The sequence below is a fragment of the Juglans microcarpa x Juglans regia genome, chromosome 4D (assembly GCF_004785595.1).
Source record: "Juglans microcarpa x Juglans regia isolate MS1-56 chromosome 4D, Jm3101_v1.0, whole genome shotgun sequence".
Lineage (NCBI taxonomy): Eukaryota > Viridiplantae > Streptophyta > Magnoliopsida > Fagales > Juglandaceae > Juglans > Juglans microcarpa x Juglans regia.
This window is the reverse complement of record NC_054600.1, coordinates 1,851,328-1,866,806: the sequence shown is the minus strand read 5'-3', so window position 1 is coordinate 1,866,806 and position 15,479 is coordinate 1,851,328. Positions and strand designations below refer to the sequence as shown.

Below are 15,479 nucleotides of genomic sequence, written 5' to 3'. Positions count from 1 at the left end.
AGTTTGTGCTCATCAAAGGTGGAAGAATTTAATTTATACACCTTGAGTAATAATTTTTTAACCAGCAACCAAAAAAAAAAAAAAAATCACAAACACAAAGAAAGGCCAGCTCAATGCAGTTCAATCATGATAGCCTCATCTTTTCAAGCATATTATCTACCGGACGGATGCAAATCTTAAGCTCAATCCTGATTGCAATTTTTTTCATTACTAAAGCATTCTTATACGTTGTGCTGAAATTCTCAGCCGTCTTCTGATGAACAACTACTCTACAAACGAACTAAATAAAAAAGAGTGCAAAGAACAGTCGCAAGTGAAACGATGATCCTAGTGGGACAACTAAAGAAAAGATTATAGGATCATTTTTGGAAACAATTACTAAGAATTTACCCAAGGAGTAAACATCACTTTCAGGTGCCATTTATTTGAAACAAAACAGTGAAGAAATGCTCACTGCAGTTGAGGATATTCTCATTAAAAGGTGCACGAACTCAAGGGGAAAAAAACCATGCAAGGGGTCTGCTCTTTACATGTTAAAGCCCATAGGGATGGAAGTTCTCCCTTATACTTGGTGTTGCTTTTGCAAGACCAAAATATAAACTCAAAGCTCTCAAAGCATATCTCTGTGTTCGTATTTCTCTTCATCTCAAAAGAGAACTATAAAAATAGACGTTCAATGTCAAAGGGTGCAAAATAGGCAGACAGAATATACCAGGCTGCATCCATCATAAGAAAAGCATGATAGAAGGAGAATTATCCATGACACTAATTCTAAATCAATGAAAATGGAATATCTACCGTGTAATGATAAGATTAAAAACCATAAATTTGGTTATCTACATCATCACCATCCAAGTTTTTCACCAGAAAAAATCTAAAACAGGATACAGACATTGAGCAACTACACCACCTTCACTATTTCAATTTTCAACCGCAAGTCAGCAACAAATAAAAAGGAGAACTTGCGCTTCTCAACTTCCACGCTACAGCTACTAATGATCTGAGGGCGATTGCTGTTGTTCTGATGTTTGTGGCCACATCTGTGGAACCATGTAGGGATGCGACTGTTGAGCATACATAGCAGGGTCCATCACAGGCTTACCCATGATCATCCCAGGAGTCCCAACCTCTGGTGCATGATGAGGTGGCATATAACAATAAGGGAGAGCATCAGCATGCCCCCCAACAGGTATTGTTCCTCTTGGATTGATGCCAGTACTTCATCTTTCAGATCCTCCCTTGGCACAATGTCAACTAGGAAATCAAATATATCAGTCCTTGTGATTGCTGCTGCGATGTCATTCTTTTGAAGTGTCCTCCTTTTGTTCTCTTCCGTGTGATTCCAAGATCTCAAGGTCAACTCCAATATAAACATTTCACATGCTCTGGCAAATATTACTGGAGCCTCAGCTGATATCATTCTTACATCCTCATCAGCCTTCATAATCTTCTTGATCCTTGCTAGGGGAAGGCTATGGTTCTTGAAATCAGTTGCCTTCTCAATTTCTTGGTACTGATTTGCCCAAAAAGATTGGAGTTGTTGCTGAAGTTGCTGTTGTTGTTGCTGGTGGATGTGCTGATAAGCAAGCTGGTGTTGTGGGAGCTGAGCTCCAGCAGGCTGACTTGTAGTTTGAATAGCTCCAACTGAAGTAACAACAGATCCATGACTCGGTGCTCCAGTCATTTGGTTTGTCTGATATGGGTTTGTGGCATAAGGCAATTGGGCTCCACTACCAACAAGTCCCACAGATGCGGGCTGGCTATGCCCTTGCTGATCCATTCTGATCCAACTAAATAACACAATTTAATGCCTCTGCATTTATTGAAATCAGAACAAAACAAAGAAAGTAGAGTTAGGAACATCTTTTGCAACACGTGGTCAGTATAATATTAATGTTGGTCAAAATAAAATGCATGAATGAAATTTGCATCCTTAAATGCAAAAGCAACCCTGTTAACAAAGCAGTTAGAATCTAAAACATGATACCAATTGTGGACGACAGGGAAAAACTGATTATTTTATTTATTCAGGTGCGTCAAATTACAAGAAAGTTCATCAATTTTTTTTTTATAAGAAAGTTCATCAAAATAATGAAGAACCTCTATCTTTATCATTCAGAACCAACTAATAATAATTATTAAAAAAAAAAAAGGCACAAGCCCTTAGGTGAAGAGATATAAAAAATTTACTGTGTATAGAGCAATATTAAAAAGCGTTAGAACAGGCAAATTCATCACCAACAGGCAAAAAAATTATATAAAAAGAGAGTATTTCTACAAATTCATTTAAAGCTAGAATACATATCCCTCAGAAATGGTACAAGATGTCTTCCATCTACGTCTCATGAAGTGCTGCAAGCACCTAATTAAGCCATTGGTTCCAGAATAATTCCTTCTAATAGACTAGTATAAGAACCAGTGAAAGCTGCTATTGAGTTTTTCTCACGTGTCAAGACAAAATTCTAGTGTGAGTCCTGCAAGTTTCTACATGCGGTTTTTATGAAAACTGAAGTCACTTTAAATAGAACCAAATGACAATAAATAAAGCATAGAAACAAGTTTCTTTTAAGAAAGCTAGAAGGAACCCCGCTATGTGTCGAGGAATACAGACTAATCCAACAAAAAACTCACCTAGGATTTAAGGAGAAATCGTTCATTGATTCCTTGCTTACCTCTATGCCAACCAGTAACCATACATCAAACATGAACTTAATCCAAAAGAACGAAATATCCATGCCGTAAATTCCCTATCGGAGTCCATAAATGACTCCAACACCATTTGCATAAAAGGATTGAATGCCATGTATATATGAACGCCCAAGAAACTTATGGTAAATGGAAATATACCACTGCCATCCAAGAATTTATGCAATCTCCAGATAAAATAAACGACTCTCTCTACTCATGATGATTTTTCATCACCATCTATAAAAATTGCTGCAATCTCTAGATGAAAGACCAAAATTTTTCTATTCCAACCCAACATTCATTCATGTACACCAATAAATAAAAGGACCAAACTTTATCACTTATGACCACTACAAAATTCTCTTAATTTCATTATTTTACAGTTTCTGAGGGAATTAAGATTTATCAAAAGGGTATGCTCTACGCACAATTACCTCATGGTCACCTAGCTAAGTTTTCAAAAGAAAATGAAAACAGTCGAAAATGCAACACAGGAGAAACAGACAAAAATGAACGCTACTAATGATATGACTATTAAATCAAACAATATAAAGCAATTCTTGCCCAAAACTACAACAAGATTTACCAGTGACTCAACCCCCAAAAAAGAAAATAAAAGCTAATAAAAATAGAAATATCCCAATAGGCAATAGATGCAGAAAAGAAAACAAATGCGTCACACAGAATATGCACATACATGTGTACATACATACGTACATCTTGCATGTATACATTACAGAAAGAAAGAAAGAAACACAGTACCCTTTTCAGACGGACGTGGCTCTGCTCCGCAAGACTGAGGACGCCTGAGAAGACAGCAACAAAATCAGAAAAGCTTGTCAGAGATCCGTTCTATGCATTCGGGGTCGAAGCAATTTTTGGAAAATCTTCACCGAGAGCAAAAGACCCCAATTTTATTGATATCAAATTTAGGGTTGGAGGACAAACAAAACGAACCTAAAGAAAAGAAGGAAGCGCGAGAAAGAAACGGAAAAACCGAGTGTGTTTCTGATTCCGAGTTATAACGTTGTCAGAACGAACCCAAGAACTTTTGTTCCGTGGGTGCCTTTTGTTCGGACAGTTTTACCCTTCATTATAACTTCATTCTACCATTTGTTAGAGACAAGACCTCGTGGACAAGACGACTATTCATTCCATTGAGTTCTGTTCGAAGTTGATTCAGCTAAACTCCCATTGCAGTTTGGTTAGTTTATAACTTTATTGAATGAATATGTATATAAATATATATTCATTAAAACTCAAATATTTAAAAATATTATTATTGTGGATACATGTTTTTTTAATCTTTTATCAATATTATTGTTGATAGATTATGAATATAACCAAATCTGGTCTGAGTAAAGTGGGTGAATCTGATTCGAGTCTGTTTTTCAAGCCCATTTTTTGTACCCTTTTTGCTGTTAATTGCCAGTTTCTTAGAAGTTAAAAACCTGTCTACCTTGTATGATAGCCAGTCGTTAATAAAAAAGTGAAGTGAAGTGACGTTTCAGGTCAATGAGATGAACTGAAATTAAAGTTGATGAGATTAAAGTTGCATAAAGTAAGAATGAGAAAAGTGGTTTGTTTGGTTTGGGAATGGTATGAATTATCAATGGTCTATCTGGTTGTTTCTCCACCCTCTCCCTTGTTAGCTCATTTTTTAACATCTTTACTGTTATTCTTTATGCCACAATCTAAGCATACCTTTGGCACCAATCTATCCCAGTGAGGACCATTTATGAGTTAAGCTCACAACAAGAGGAATTTGATTGACATGACCAGAATGGCTGCCTTAGAATATAAATGATTAAGATAAACATATGAATAAACTATCTGATAAACATATATATAATAAGCTAAGGACTGCAATTTGAATATGTTGTTGACAAGATATCATGCTAAATAAACATTCTCTCTTACAAGTAGATTATTCATATAAATTAATAAGAATTTTAGCTAGTCAATAAAGAATCTCCTCAAAGCAGTGTAGAAACAAACAGGAACCAAGATTTATCCAAGGTATGAGCTACCTATCTTTCAATTGCAGCTACTCAATCCCTTCATTCTTCTTCTTCTAATCCGAGAAACAGGCTTATATCACCAGGCAGAGATATCCAGCGGGTATAGAGCAGCCGCATTTCTTTCACACAGTTTTGCATTTATCAATGTAGTCTATAGATTAGTACGTCCAACAAGCGTCAAAATCACTGTGAAAACTTAGCAATTACTAAGCTTACGGCTGTAAAAAGAATATACAGGCTAACAAGACAGAATCCCCAGAACCTAGGCACCCGGAATCTATTCCATGTAATAACCAGCAGAGACCCCATCAAGCTCAGTAGCAGGAAGACAAATGCCATAACGATGCCCACATGAAAATGGAGCTCATAAGCGTTTGGATAGATATTGGCTGTTTGTATCACCAAAGCTGTTCCAAGCCCAACAAGCATGTTAAACATCGGCCCAGCAAAGCAACCGGCCATGGCCATTGCTGGCTGACCTGCTTTGGCAACTGCCACATCAGCAACCAAGTCACCCACTGAATTTCCCCATGCAAGTACTGTGAGCCCAAGGAGGGATGGTGGCACTTCAAGAATTGCCCCAAGTGCTGCAAGGCAGTTCAGCAGTTCCCCAGCAATAGTAGAAATCCAAAACACACTCATAACAAATGCTATGAGTAATAAAGGCATTTTCTCAGTTTTGGGGGGCTCTTTCTCTACTATGAAGTGAAGAACTGCAAGAGGAAAGCTTGCCAATAAAACTATAGACCAGAGAGGGAAATGGGTGTGTGGCAGGAGGAAAACGATGGGATGATCAAATGGCATGAATGAGTTGCAAGAATATAAAAGGGCCAGGGGGCAAAGAGTGACATTAGCTGCTGCGTAAAATCTGCTCCATTCTGAAGGTGCAGTTTGTGGAATTGTGAGCTTCAAAAGAACCGAGACAGGAAGCTCCCATACTTTTGAGATCTGCATATGCATTTCAAAGCAAAAACTTAAGGACAATCAGTTGAAGAAAACTACTTGCAATCGATTCATGTAGATATAGAACAATCTGAACCTGAACATAAAAATTCACAGAGATTAGAAGAGAAATTAAATGGTGTTTACAACAGTTCTAGTTCCAAATAGTGGCGAGGATTGTTAGATAAGGGAAGGATGCAAAAAAACTAATCCCTTTTGTTACCTTCAATTTATTAGTCTAGCCTGCACAGCATTGGAAGAATGCATTTCAAAAGCATGCAATAAATGACTTTACCGATCAGAAGACCCCAGAAATATTTCAATGGCACCAAGTAGATTAAGCACTTCGAAATGATCCCTTGGTTTATCTATATGTCAATGTGGAATTCTTTGTTCTAGCAGCTCTTCCAAGTAGGTATTTCACCTTGTCAATTATAGCAGACATTTTATAGTGTTGATTATCAACATTCAACATAATTTTAAGCATAGAACATGGTAGACGCATGATAAATCCAAGAATCAAGCATCACTTGTACTAAATCAGCATCAATGCAGATTAATATTGTTTCACATGATCAAGTGTGCAAGGCAGGTACCCACTTCCAATTTGCCAAGTGATAACCCTGATAATTCTAAACCTCTCTTCCATCCACATACTCAAGTTAGGTATATCTTGGAGCAAGAAAAACTCCGAGGACACCTTAAAGCTTCTTACAGCTGTGCTCTCAGCAAAGACCTTAATCCTAGGGCTGGGCTCCGACTCCGACGGAGTCGGAGTGCTTGTTTCCGACCTCCGACTCCGACAAGAGTCGGAGCCAAATTGGAGCTCCGACTCCGACCTCCTATCGGAGCTCCGACATAAGATCGGAGCTCGATGTGGCGCTCGAGCGGAACTCTTTCAAGAGAGGTTCGCTCGACTTCCGCTCGACATGTCGCTTGACTTCCGCTCGACATGTCGATCGAGCCAATGTTCAATACAACGTGTGCTCGACTTGCGCTCGACACCTCGCTCGAGCGCAAGTGTACAGTAAAAAAAATTTTGGAGTCGGAATCGGAGCTTCTTGGAGCTCCGACTCCGACTCCGACTCTGAATAGATATTCGGAGCTACTCCGAATTCCGACTCCGAATTCCGATGACTCCGAAGAAGTCGGAGTCGGAGTCGGAGCGGAAGTCGGACGGAGTCGGAATTTTCGGAATTTTGCACACCCCTACTTAATCCTCCAAAATGAAGGGGAAAATCTTGCTGCAAGATTTGGGCACTTCGCTCCTATAAAATTAAGCTTTACAATTTATATTTTACACCAGGCACCACAACTGTATTTGACTTCAAATAGTAAATCGACCAAAATTGTTTCATTTCCATGACCCTCATATATAGAAGATCCATAAATTCATTTTTTTTTTTTCTTTTTATAGGTAATCAAGAAGTTTTATTCATAAAAGTAGGCAAAGCCCAAGTACACGGGGAGTATACATGAGAAGTACCTAACTAGAGTTTACAATCGAAAGAAGAAAATCATAAATGAGAAGTACCTAACTTGTGTAGATCCATAAATTCTACACTACCTTTCATGCCTCGGCTCAAGATAATAGCATATGCTTTAGTTCAAGTTCTCCTTGGTCAAAGTAGAACATTCTTTCTTTCCCTCCATTACCATCAACTATATGATAAATTGAACATTCTAATTCCTCAACTACTTAGAATCCTCCATTTAATAGGTCCAAACTTCAAGCTAATTCAAAAGCATTAACAATTTCTTGGCTAAGTTTTCTGTAATGACACGTGGAAGAATTCATAATTGCTTAAAGTATTTTTTCAAAAGGTTTTAAGATAATGAAAAATTACAATGTATTCACATATAGAAATCAATTATGAAACCCAAATATTTATATAAGTCTCAAAACCAACGTATATCACATCTGCCAAAAACACAGGCATATGCATACACATATTTTCCTTCCCTCATCTAGTAGATGAACATATTTATAAATGGCATACGTTTTAACAAGCTAAACGCTCACATAAATACCCTTCTATGGACCAGGAAAGGTGCTTTTAAATGTAGGAAAGGTAAGTTTCATTGAGCAGCGGTGGATTTAAGGGTAAGAGAGGAATTTATATGGTCAAGTACTTCCCTCTATTTCGGAATAGAGCATCAGAGAAAGCATATCATCTATTGCAGGATGAAAGGTGCACGTGTTAGTGCACACAGATAAAAGAAAAAGAAAAGGTGTCAGATCATTTCCAAGCATTTGCTTTCAAGCAAACAAGCTGTTTGACCATGCATATGCATACAGGATGAAAGGTGCACATGTTAGTGCACACAGATAAAAGAAAAAGAAAAGGTGTCAGATCGTTTCCAAGCATTTGCTTTCAAGCAAACAAGCTGTTTGACCATGACTCTATTCTATAGCAAATTGGCAATACATGATTATATACCCAGCAATAAAAGAAGACATATTGCAACCAGGCTAGGAAAAATAAAACCACAAAATAACTACCCTGAAGACATTTCCCCCGTCTGTGCACTGAGCAGAATACGAACACTCCCCGCCCCCCCCAAAAAAAAAATCTTACTCCTCCACCCTAACCTAAAATCCGCCAAAGTAAGCCTTAGCCATGGAATCCAAGAGCTTGCGAGGAACCATTTCACTGGCTCTACAATTTACTAGAAAGCAATTCCGTTTCAGATCCAAATATCTGATTATGGAAACAAAACTGACTAGAACACTAGAAATGAAAAATATGCGGTCAATACAGCCAAAACCACACCTGTAGCCCAATTCAATTGACGAGGTATTTCAAAGCCACCAGTAAGATTCACACGAAATATGTGCAGGATCATCATCAGGACCATCTTATTTACCTACCATCAATGAACTGATTGGATTAACAAACCAAAGTTAGCTTCAGTCATTATATATTGAACAGAAGTAAAAGCTTCAGTAAATGCTGAGGCAGTTAGTAAGGTTATTTCTGGTCGGTCCATGAACTTTTACAAGTTGCTGTCATTTTTATGTAATAATTGAACACAGCACGTACTGGGTTGTTATATAAACCTACGCATACCTAGATTCTATTCCCAAAATCACATTAATGACACATGAACTCGATTAATAAACTAAGGCCAACATACATTAGTACCATACATTCAAATAAACCGATAAATACACAGAAACCCCAAATATTCAGCAACGTTATAAACATTCTAACAAGGACCCAATTCTCATCTCAAACATACCAGTCCAAGCGATTGACAAAACCCGAAGCCTGACTTTACTTCCTTCAAGTTTCCTGAAACCTCTCCAATCTCGTAGTCCACCACGGCCAATGCCTTCTCCATCTCACCTTCCCCAACCATACCCAACTCACCCCGACCTTTCCTTCTCCCTCCGCTAAGTCCCCAGTCCATCCAGAACACAATCCCAACAAAAAATACATAAAACCCAACAAACCCAACAGCCTGCCACAGAAAAATCTCCGCACTGAGGTACACATAGAACAAGAACAACGCCGCAATCAAATAAAACAACACGTCCCTCACAAACGGTACGGGATCCACCGAGAAGGGTGCGGCGTAGATTGCCACGAAACCAACAACTAATGCAGATACAAAAGTGCCCGCTGAGAGTATTGCACCGAACCCAGTTCGGTAGTGGCCTCCGCGTACAGCGGCAACCGATGAAAACACATCAGGAGCTCCATTGCCCAAGGCTAATAGAGTAACAGCACCGATTGTTGGTGATAGATTTAGTTGGTGGGCTAGTTTGGTAGTGACTATGGAGAAGTGGTCCTGTGCGGTCTTGATGAGGATGTAGAAGAAAAGGAGGATGAGGAAGGAGAGGGAAGAGATAGAAAGAAACGGGTTTTGGCTGAATAGGCAGGAGTAGTCGAGGAGGGTATCAGAGGTGGATTTGGAGCAAGGTTGGGATCTTCTGGTGAGGAGCGATCTATGGGGGACTGGGGAAAAAGGGTATGGGTGGGACGGGGATTTGAGGAGGAAGAAGAGGAAGGAGGAGAGGAGGGAGACAGAAAGTACAATGATTTTGAGGGAATGGGGGAGAGAGAAGGCCATGCCATGGATTGATTCACATCAAGGCCGCTCCCTTTCAAGTGGCACTGTCCCTCCTGGCTCCCTCTGTGCGCCTGTTAATCGGCCGTGTTATGAAATTGGTTGATTCTAATCTATCAACCAACGAAGTGGAAAATCATAAAACAGGAATATTTAGAGGAGGAAAAAAGCCGAATCTTTTCCCAGGGAGAACCCAATTGCCCAGAAAGCATACATCCAGTGATCGCATCTAAAAATGAAGTTACATGTCTGTGTCATGTTTTATTTACTCCCAAATCTAAACATGTCAACGATAAACGAGAAAAATATTGACAGTTAATTGTCTAATAATCCCGTAAACGTTTAAAAAAAATTATAAAACATGCTATTTATATGAAAAAAATTAATTTTTTAATAATGAACCATACTTATTTTTAAAACGATTGCGTGATATTTATGCACTTCAAAATTATACGTAGAATTATCCATGATAAACTTACTGGTAAATAACAATTTGTATACAATTATATAATAAAATAATATTATTTTAAATTTGATTTTGACTTTTACTTTTGATTTGATATGTTTAAATCTAATAAAAAAATATTATTATATTTAAAGTTGTCTATAAATTGTAAATTAGTTGTCTATAATTAATTTGATATAAAAAAATCTATTTAAAAATCTTATTTTTAACACATTCGGTACACTGCTAATATGGAAGCTTTTCACATCAATAATATTAAAAACTGATTGGCATTTTGATTTTTTTTTTAAGTTATAATGGGTCCTATTATAAGTGGTGTGCTAACACACTTGCTTCTTCTGTATAGCAAAACTCATAGTATTAGTATCAGGGTGTATAATTTTCGCACACTATCCATAAAAAAAAGTTAAGACAAAAGAAAAGAGAAAAAAAAAAAAAAAAGAATTTTTCATATTGGTACCATATATTTCCAAACTTTTTCCAATAGAATATGTAAGACTTATATATTTTAGAACTGTATAAATCTAAATAGTTACCTAATGTTTATTTATAATACTACTTTTATTTTGCTAAATTGTCAAAATATTTTATTATTTTCACCCATAAAATATAATTAGATTATCACTTTATACTTAATACTTTCAAAATTCTCAATTTACAACCTAAAGACTTCTATATTTCCCAAATTTTTAATATTTGATTAAGATTTGAAGTTAATATTATGTGACGTGGCAAATATTTCGTTCATCTCAAAGGTCAGGTCTTAATCGAGAGAAACAAAATGTGTATGAAACTTTTATAATATTCCTGGTGTGAAGTAAAATATATGTAGTAGTAATTTATGGAAGAAAAAGCATATTGAAAAGCTGTAATCACGGGACAAAAGCGCATGGCACCACCAACTAGAATTACATAGATATTAAAATGAGATGGTGGAAGTGGACGGGTGTTGACTGTTGTAGCTTGGTTAAGAAGCAGAGAGATTAGAGTATATGGGGGAGCTCTACACTGCTAGCCCACCCAGATAAGTCGGGGCTTTCAAAACTCAACAAGTCAAGATCCAGATTGTACGCCAGTATTTACGCTGAATCTTCCAATGGCATTAGCAATTTAGCATTGCTCCCTAAATTAGCTTTTACTGCAACATTTTATAATGGAAATGCAACCATCAACCATCCTGGAACTGACCTATTCCATTGAGTTTCAGTGTTGTGATGCTCTACTTAAGAGGTATGTAAGCAAAACCTATCTTCTGCACAAAATACCCCCTTAAGTGGGCAATAAAGCTATCAGAAGATCCTACTCCTGAATTTTCATCTGTCAATTTTCCCTGAGACAATCTACATAGTTATGAAACAACCCGACAGCACCTCATCTTATTGGAACAGTTTCACACAGTTCAAGTTTGGATTGTATATGAAAGATAATATCACACAGCAATGCATACTACAATTCTGTCAATTAATTCCATATCTTGACACTAGCTATGGCAGTTTTAGGATCAGCTTTCCTAAAATTCCCTGCTCCGCATCGTGTCTATCAATCTTGCAAATCTAACCTTAGAACTCTTGTTGGAATCTCAATTCGTGGGTTTTCACCTAGAAACTTCTTTGCTAAATTTAGTACTCTCTAAATGCTCCAAATTCCATAAAGCTTTCCAAATCTTACTTGATAATAAGCCTCTCCAGCAACCAATGTTAGTGGGCAAGTCCGATGAGGGCATGGGAAAAATCCTCCCAAGCAAGAGCAAAAACCGACAACTAAGAATAATATTTTGTAGGTCTAAGATTCTGAGCATTGGCTGTGGATATCTTGCCTGCTTCTGCCTTCTAATTCAGCTGTCCTTTTGTAGATTTAAAAAAAAAAAAAAACTAAGCTGTTGGATCATGAAGTATTAATCTTAATCCTCCAAAAAAGTACAAAAATTCCACATTTTCGACCAAGTAATAAACGGCAAAGTTTTCTTCAGATCCCAATTCCAATATGAAAACCATTCCTCATTTGCCCATCCTGCTCTTCAAAAGAAGTTGGAAATTATAGTGACAACAAACAAGACACAGTCATCTATATTCGTCTGGCAAGTGGTACCCAGACATGACTATCTTATCAGCAGACATCTTGCCAGTCTTGGGCATGACATGCCAATGCAATGTCATATTAAATTCTTTACCACGGAGATTGCTTCCCTGTTGAAAGGAAAAGAAAAATATTAACCTTTTTTAAGCAAACAAACAGCTAGAGTAACTTTCATCGAAGTGAATGGGAACGTGGCATGCCTGATCAATGAAACGGTACTTGTTTGAGGTATGAATCCAAAACTTCGCATGCTCTTTAGAAGGAATGATGCCATCCCAAAGTGAGATCTGCAAAATGATATTTCAAAAACCATTTAATTGATGTACACAATATTTTTGTTGAGAAAAGCCTGGAATATAAAAGGCTAGCAAAGGTGTTTGCCATACAATCTGTAATAGCATAGATATACGGGGAAAAAGGTTAAAGATGAACAAGTTCAAAATAAAAAATAATAATACAGATGCCTAAGCTAACCTGATTTAAGGAATTCTTTGGGGTTTCATATTCAGCAGCTACATACACAAAAACCTGCAGAGATAAAGTAAAACAAAAATATAAACTCATCAGGCAAATACAGAAGAATAATCGGTTGGAAATTTAGTAAATAGTAGATTATAAGAGAGCATCCGATTTGTATTAAGCACTTTATTGTATTTCACTTTGGTGATGTTTGGCAACATCAAAATCAGAGATATTTCTCACTTCAAACTTCATCTCATTCCCAAACATACAAACACAAAAACCATATTACTCAAATTTTCAAAAACACAAAAACACAAAAAAAAAAAAAAAAATAAACAGAAAAACTATTCCTAAATTAAAACCAATCATCAAAACATATTTAACGGGAAACCTAGAATGCTGATTCCCAATCCTCTTAGCCTTTTTCACTACTAAAAAATGAGCATCCATAATGAGTACACTTTTTAGAGATAGGCTCTTGGTGGGCCCCATCCACTTTCCTTCAAAACTTAACAAAAAAGAGTATGAGCATCCATAGCAATTTAAGAATATAAATAAATTTCTATACCATTAAATCAATCATTAGTAAACTCCATGAGACAGAACAGTGGACACGATCCTCCTAATCAGAGACACATATTCATTCTTCAGACAATAGCATCATTAGTCCATAGCATTTACCAAACATTTGTGTCAAAGAAACCACTTTTGTAGACAACCATAACTTAAAGCAACACATGAATAAGAATCATCGCCAAGGTGAAATGCAAGCATATGTCAAATGGTTAACCTGCTTTGTATTCCATGTAAACAACGACTGTAAGTCTGCTGATATATTCAATTGCATGCTGACCTGCACAGAGTGGAAGACAAATCACTTCAAACAGAATCAATAGCAGCTATCAAATGAATTACCAATTTGGAGGAAACACTATTAGAACTAGATGGGGACATATGCATAATATATGATAAAAAAAATCTAATAAAAATCTAAAAGGAAACTTACTAAAAATAATTTTGCAGGATGCATGCTTGTAGTTAAAGCAAATGGCAAAAACACAAAAGCGAAATCTTTGTCCATTCCTACTAACCCTAATCAATCAAATTGTGTATATGTGAGCAATTATCAGACTAACTACAAAGGAAAAGAAAAACTATTAAAAAAAAAAAAAAGCATAAACAAGAAGCTTCAAATGGTTAGCTTAAGGAACACGTTTATTCATGAAATTAAATCAATTAAAATAAGGTAGATAAAACGAAATCACCTAAAATAGGTTCTATCAGTGAAAAAAAGAAAAGCCTGGACCTTGAGATACAAGTCAGAGGTTTTTTTTTTTTTTTTTTTTTTATGAAAGACTTCCGTTAAAATCAAGAGCTACCAACACCAAAGGCTACAAACACCAGCGGCTGAGAGTGACAAACAACAGCAACTAAGATTCTAAATTTGGTCTTTGGTATTTGTGAGAGGTTGTATTTTTTCCCACTTAAAAGCCTAAAGCAGTTACTTCGGGACCAGCTGAGATATCTTAAGCCTAATAAGCAGCAAAAGAACCTCATCTATTCTACTTCAAAAAGCTTAACAGCCTTCTTCCTCTCTCGAGATAAATCCTAGCTCTCTAAAATTTATGGTTCTTCACTTCCAATCATACACACAGGAATTCCATTGCATTGCCACCAGCCCTATCTATAGTTACAAAAACATCTGACGCCTAACGTTTAAATTAACCAAAAAATGAAGAGAAGTTACAATTGGGATCACGAATTCTCAAAACCCGTCAAAGTCTATAACATATTTCAAGGAAATTTGAAAGCTTTTTGTTATCAAATTAACCACAAGTAAACGATGAACGAATCCCCCAAAACCACTCAACATCTGCGGCATCTTTCACACGAATTTTCAGTTTGATTCATAGGTGACCCACATACATATATATTAAAAAAAGAAAAAAAAAAAAGAAAAAGCAATTACCTCGTCGTTACCCTTCGGTTGCTTCTGGAACCGGTTAATGTTCACCACCTACAAACCATAAGAACTAAATCAAGTACGTAAATCGTGGATCTACCAAAAAATTAATAATTGGAACTCAAAAGTTAAGAAAGAGAAAGTTTGAGCGAGTGAGAGAGAGGGAGGGACCTTGACATGGGCTGAGGGCGTGGGGCTGTTGAAATTGTCGGAGAGAGAGGCCATGGCACACATGAGGGCCAGAATGGTCATCGCGAAGGTTAGCAAGGCGTTGGCTCTGTACCCAAAAGAATACATTTTGCTTGGTTAATAGAAATTTGGGGTCTTTCTGGGTTTCTGAATTTTATTTTGGTTTCTTCCCGACACCTCTTGTTTTGCTTACAGCACTGCTAATGCTTCAGCCGGCAATGGGGTCTGCTCTGGAACGGAGAGAGAGAGAGAGAGGAAAACGTGGGTGAGACAGAACAGCAGCATTCGTAGAAAAGTTGGAGGGTTTTTAGCTTTTTGATCAAGATTTGGCCTACGCTGTTCTGTTATTGGACAGCACACGTGGCAAGGGACCCACTTTATATAACAATGTGGTAATGATTTTTTTTTCGAAATTTTAATTATTTTTTTAGGTTTAACTTAATATTCATAAATATTTTATTATGATTCTCAAAGTGAAATTAATTAGTAAAAATAATTACTAATTTCTCAATCTCACTGCAATTATATATTAAAAGTATTTCTCTTAAATGGCCTCGTTTGTTTTGATAGATGAGATGAGTTAATATAAAAGATAAAA

At 36.8% G+C, this 15,479-nt stretch overlaps 3 protein-coding genes across 3 annotated transcripts; all 3 read right to left on the bottom strand.

Moving 5' to 3' along the window:
- Positions 1-776: 776 nt before the first annotated feature.
- On the bottom strand, positions 777-3,873 carry LOC121260636 (nuclear transcription factor Y subunit C-3). Its single transcript, XM_041162577.1, is given in 4 exon segments — positions 777-1,207; positions 1,210-1,813; positions 3,451-3,494; positions 3,646-3,873. Coding segments are annotated over 2 exon segments (786 nt in total). The 5' UTR covers positions 1,781-1,813; positions 3,451-3,494; positions 3,646-3,873; the 3' UTR covers positions 777-992.
- A 679-nt stretch (positions 3,874-4,552) lies between these two features.
- Positions 4,553-9,855, bottom strand: LOC121260555 (cation/calcium exchanger 5). The gene is made up of 2 exons (XM_041162484.1): positions 8,895-9,855; positions 4,553-5,657 (listed from the first exon to the last, which is right to left on the bottom strand). The coding sequence occupies exons 1-2, from the start codon at positions 9,726-9,728 to the stop codon at positions 4,893-4,895; spliced, it is 1,599 nt and encodes a 532-aa protein (XP_041018418.1). The 5' UTR covers positions 9,729-9,855; the 3' UTR covers positions 4,553-4,892.
- A 2,215-nt stretch (positions 9,856-12,070) lies between these two features.
- On the bottom strand, positions 12,071-15,204 carry LOC121260910 (signal peptidase complex subunit 3B-like). The gene is made up of 6 exons (XM_041162987.1): positions 14,864-15,204; positions 14,699-14,746; positions 13,520-13,582; positions 12,742-12,795; positions 12,468-12,554; positions 12,071-12,377 (listed from the first exon to the last, which is right to left on the bottom strand). Exons 1-6 carry the CDS (start codon positions 14,987-14,989, stop codon positions 12,252-12,254), a joined length of 504 nt encoding a protein of 167 aa, XP_041018921.1. The 5' UTR covers positions 14,990-15,204; the 3' UTR covers positions 12,071-12,251.
- Between the last annotated feature and the right edge of the window lie 275 nt (positions 15,205-15,479).

Excerpts from the sequence above, each read along its gene's own strand:
- LOC121260910 (XM_041162987.1), bottom strand. The coding sequence starts at position 14,989 with ATGTATTCTTTTGGGTACAGAGCCAACGCCTTGCTAACCTTCGCGATG. Across the intron at positions 14,747-14,863 it reads CGCCCTCAGCCCATGTCAAG|GTGGTGAACATTAACCGGTT; the intron begins GTCCCTCCCTCT and ends TATGGTTTGTAG. Across the intron at positions 12,796-13,519 it reads TTACATGGAATACAAAGCAG|GTTTTTGTGTATGTAGCTGC; the intron begins GTTAACCATTTG and ends TTATCTCTGCAG.
- LOC121260555 (XM_041162484.1), bottom strand. The coding sequence starts at position 9,728 with ATGGCCTTCTCTCTCCCCCATTCCCTCAAAATCATTGTACTTTCTGTC. Across the intron at positions 5,658-8,894 it reads TTTGTCAATCGCTTGGACTG|ATCTCAAAAGTATGGGAGCT; the intron begins GTATGTTTGAGA and ends ATGCATATGCAG.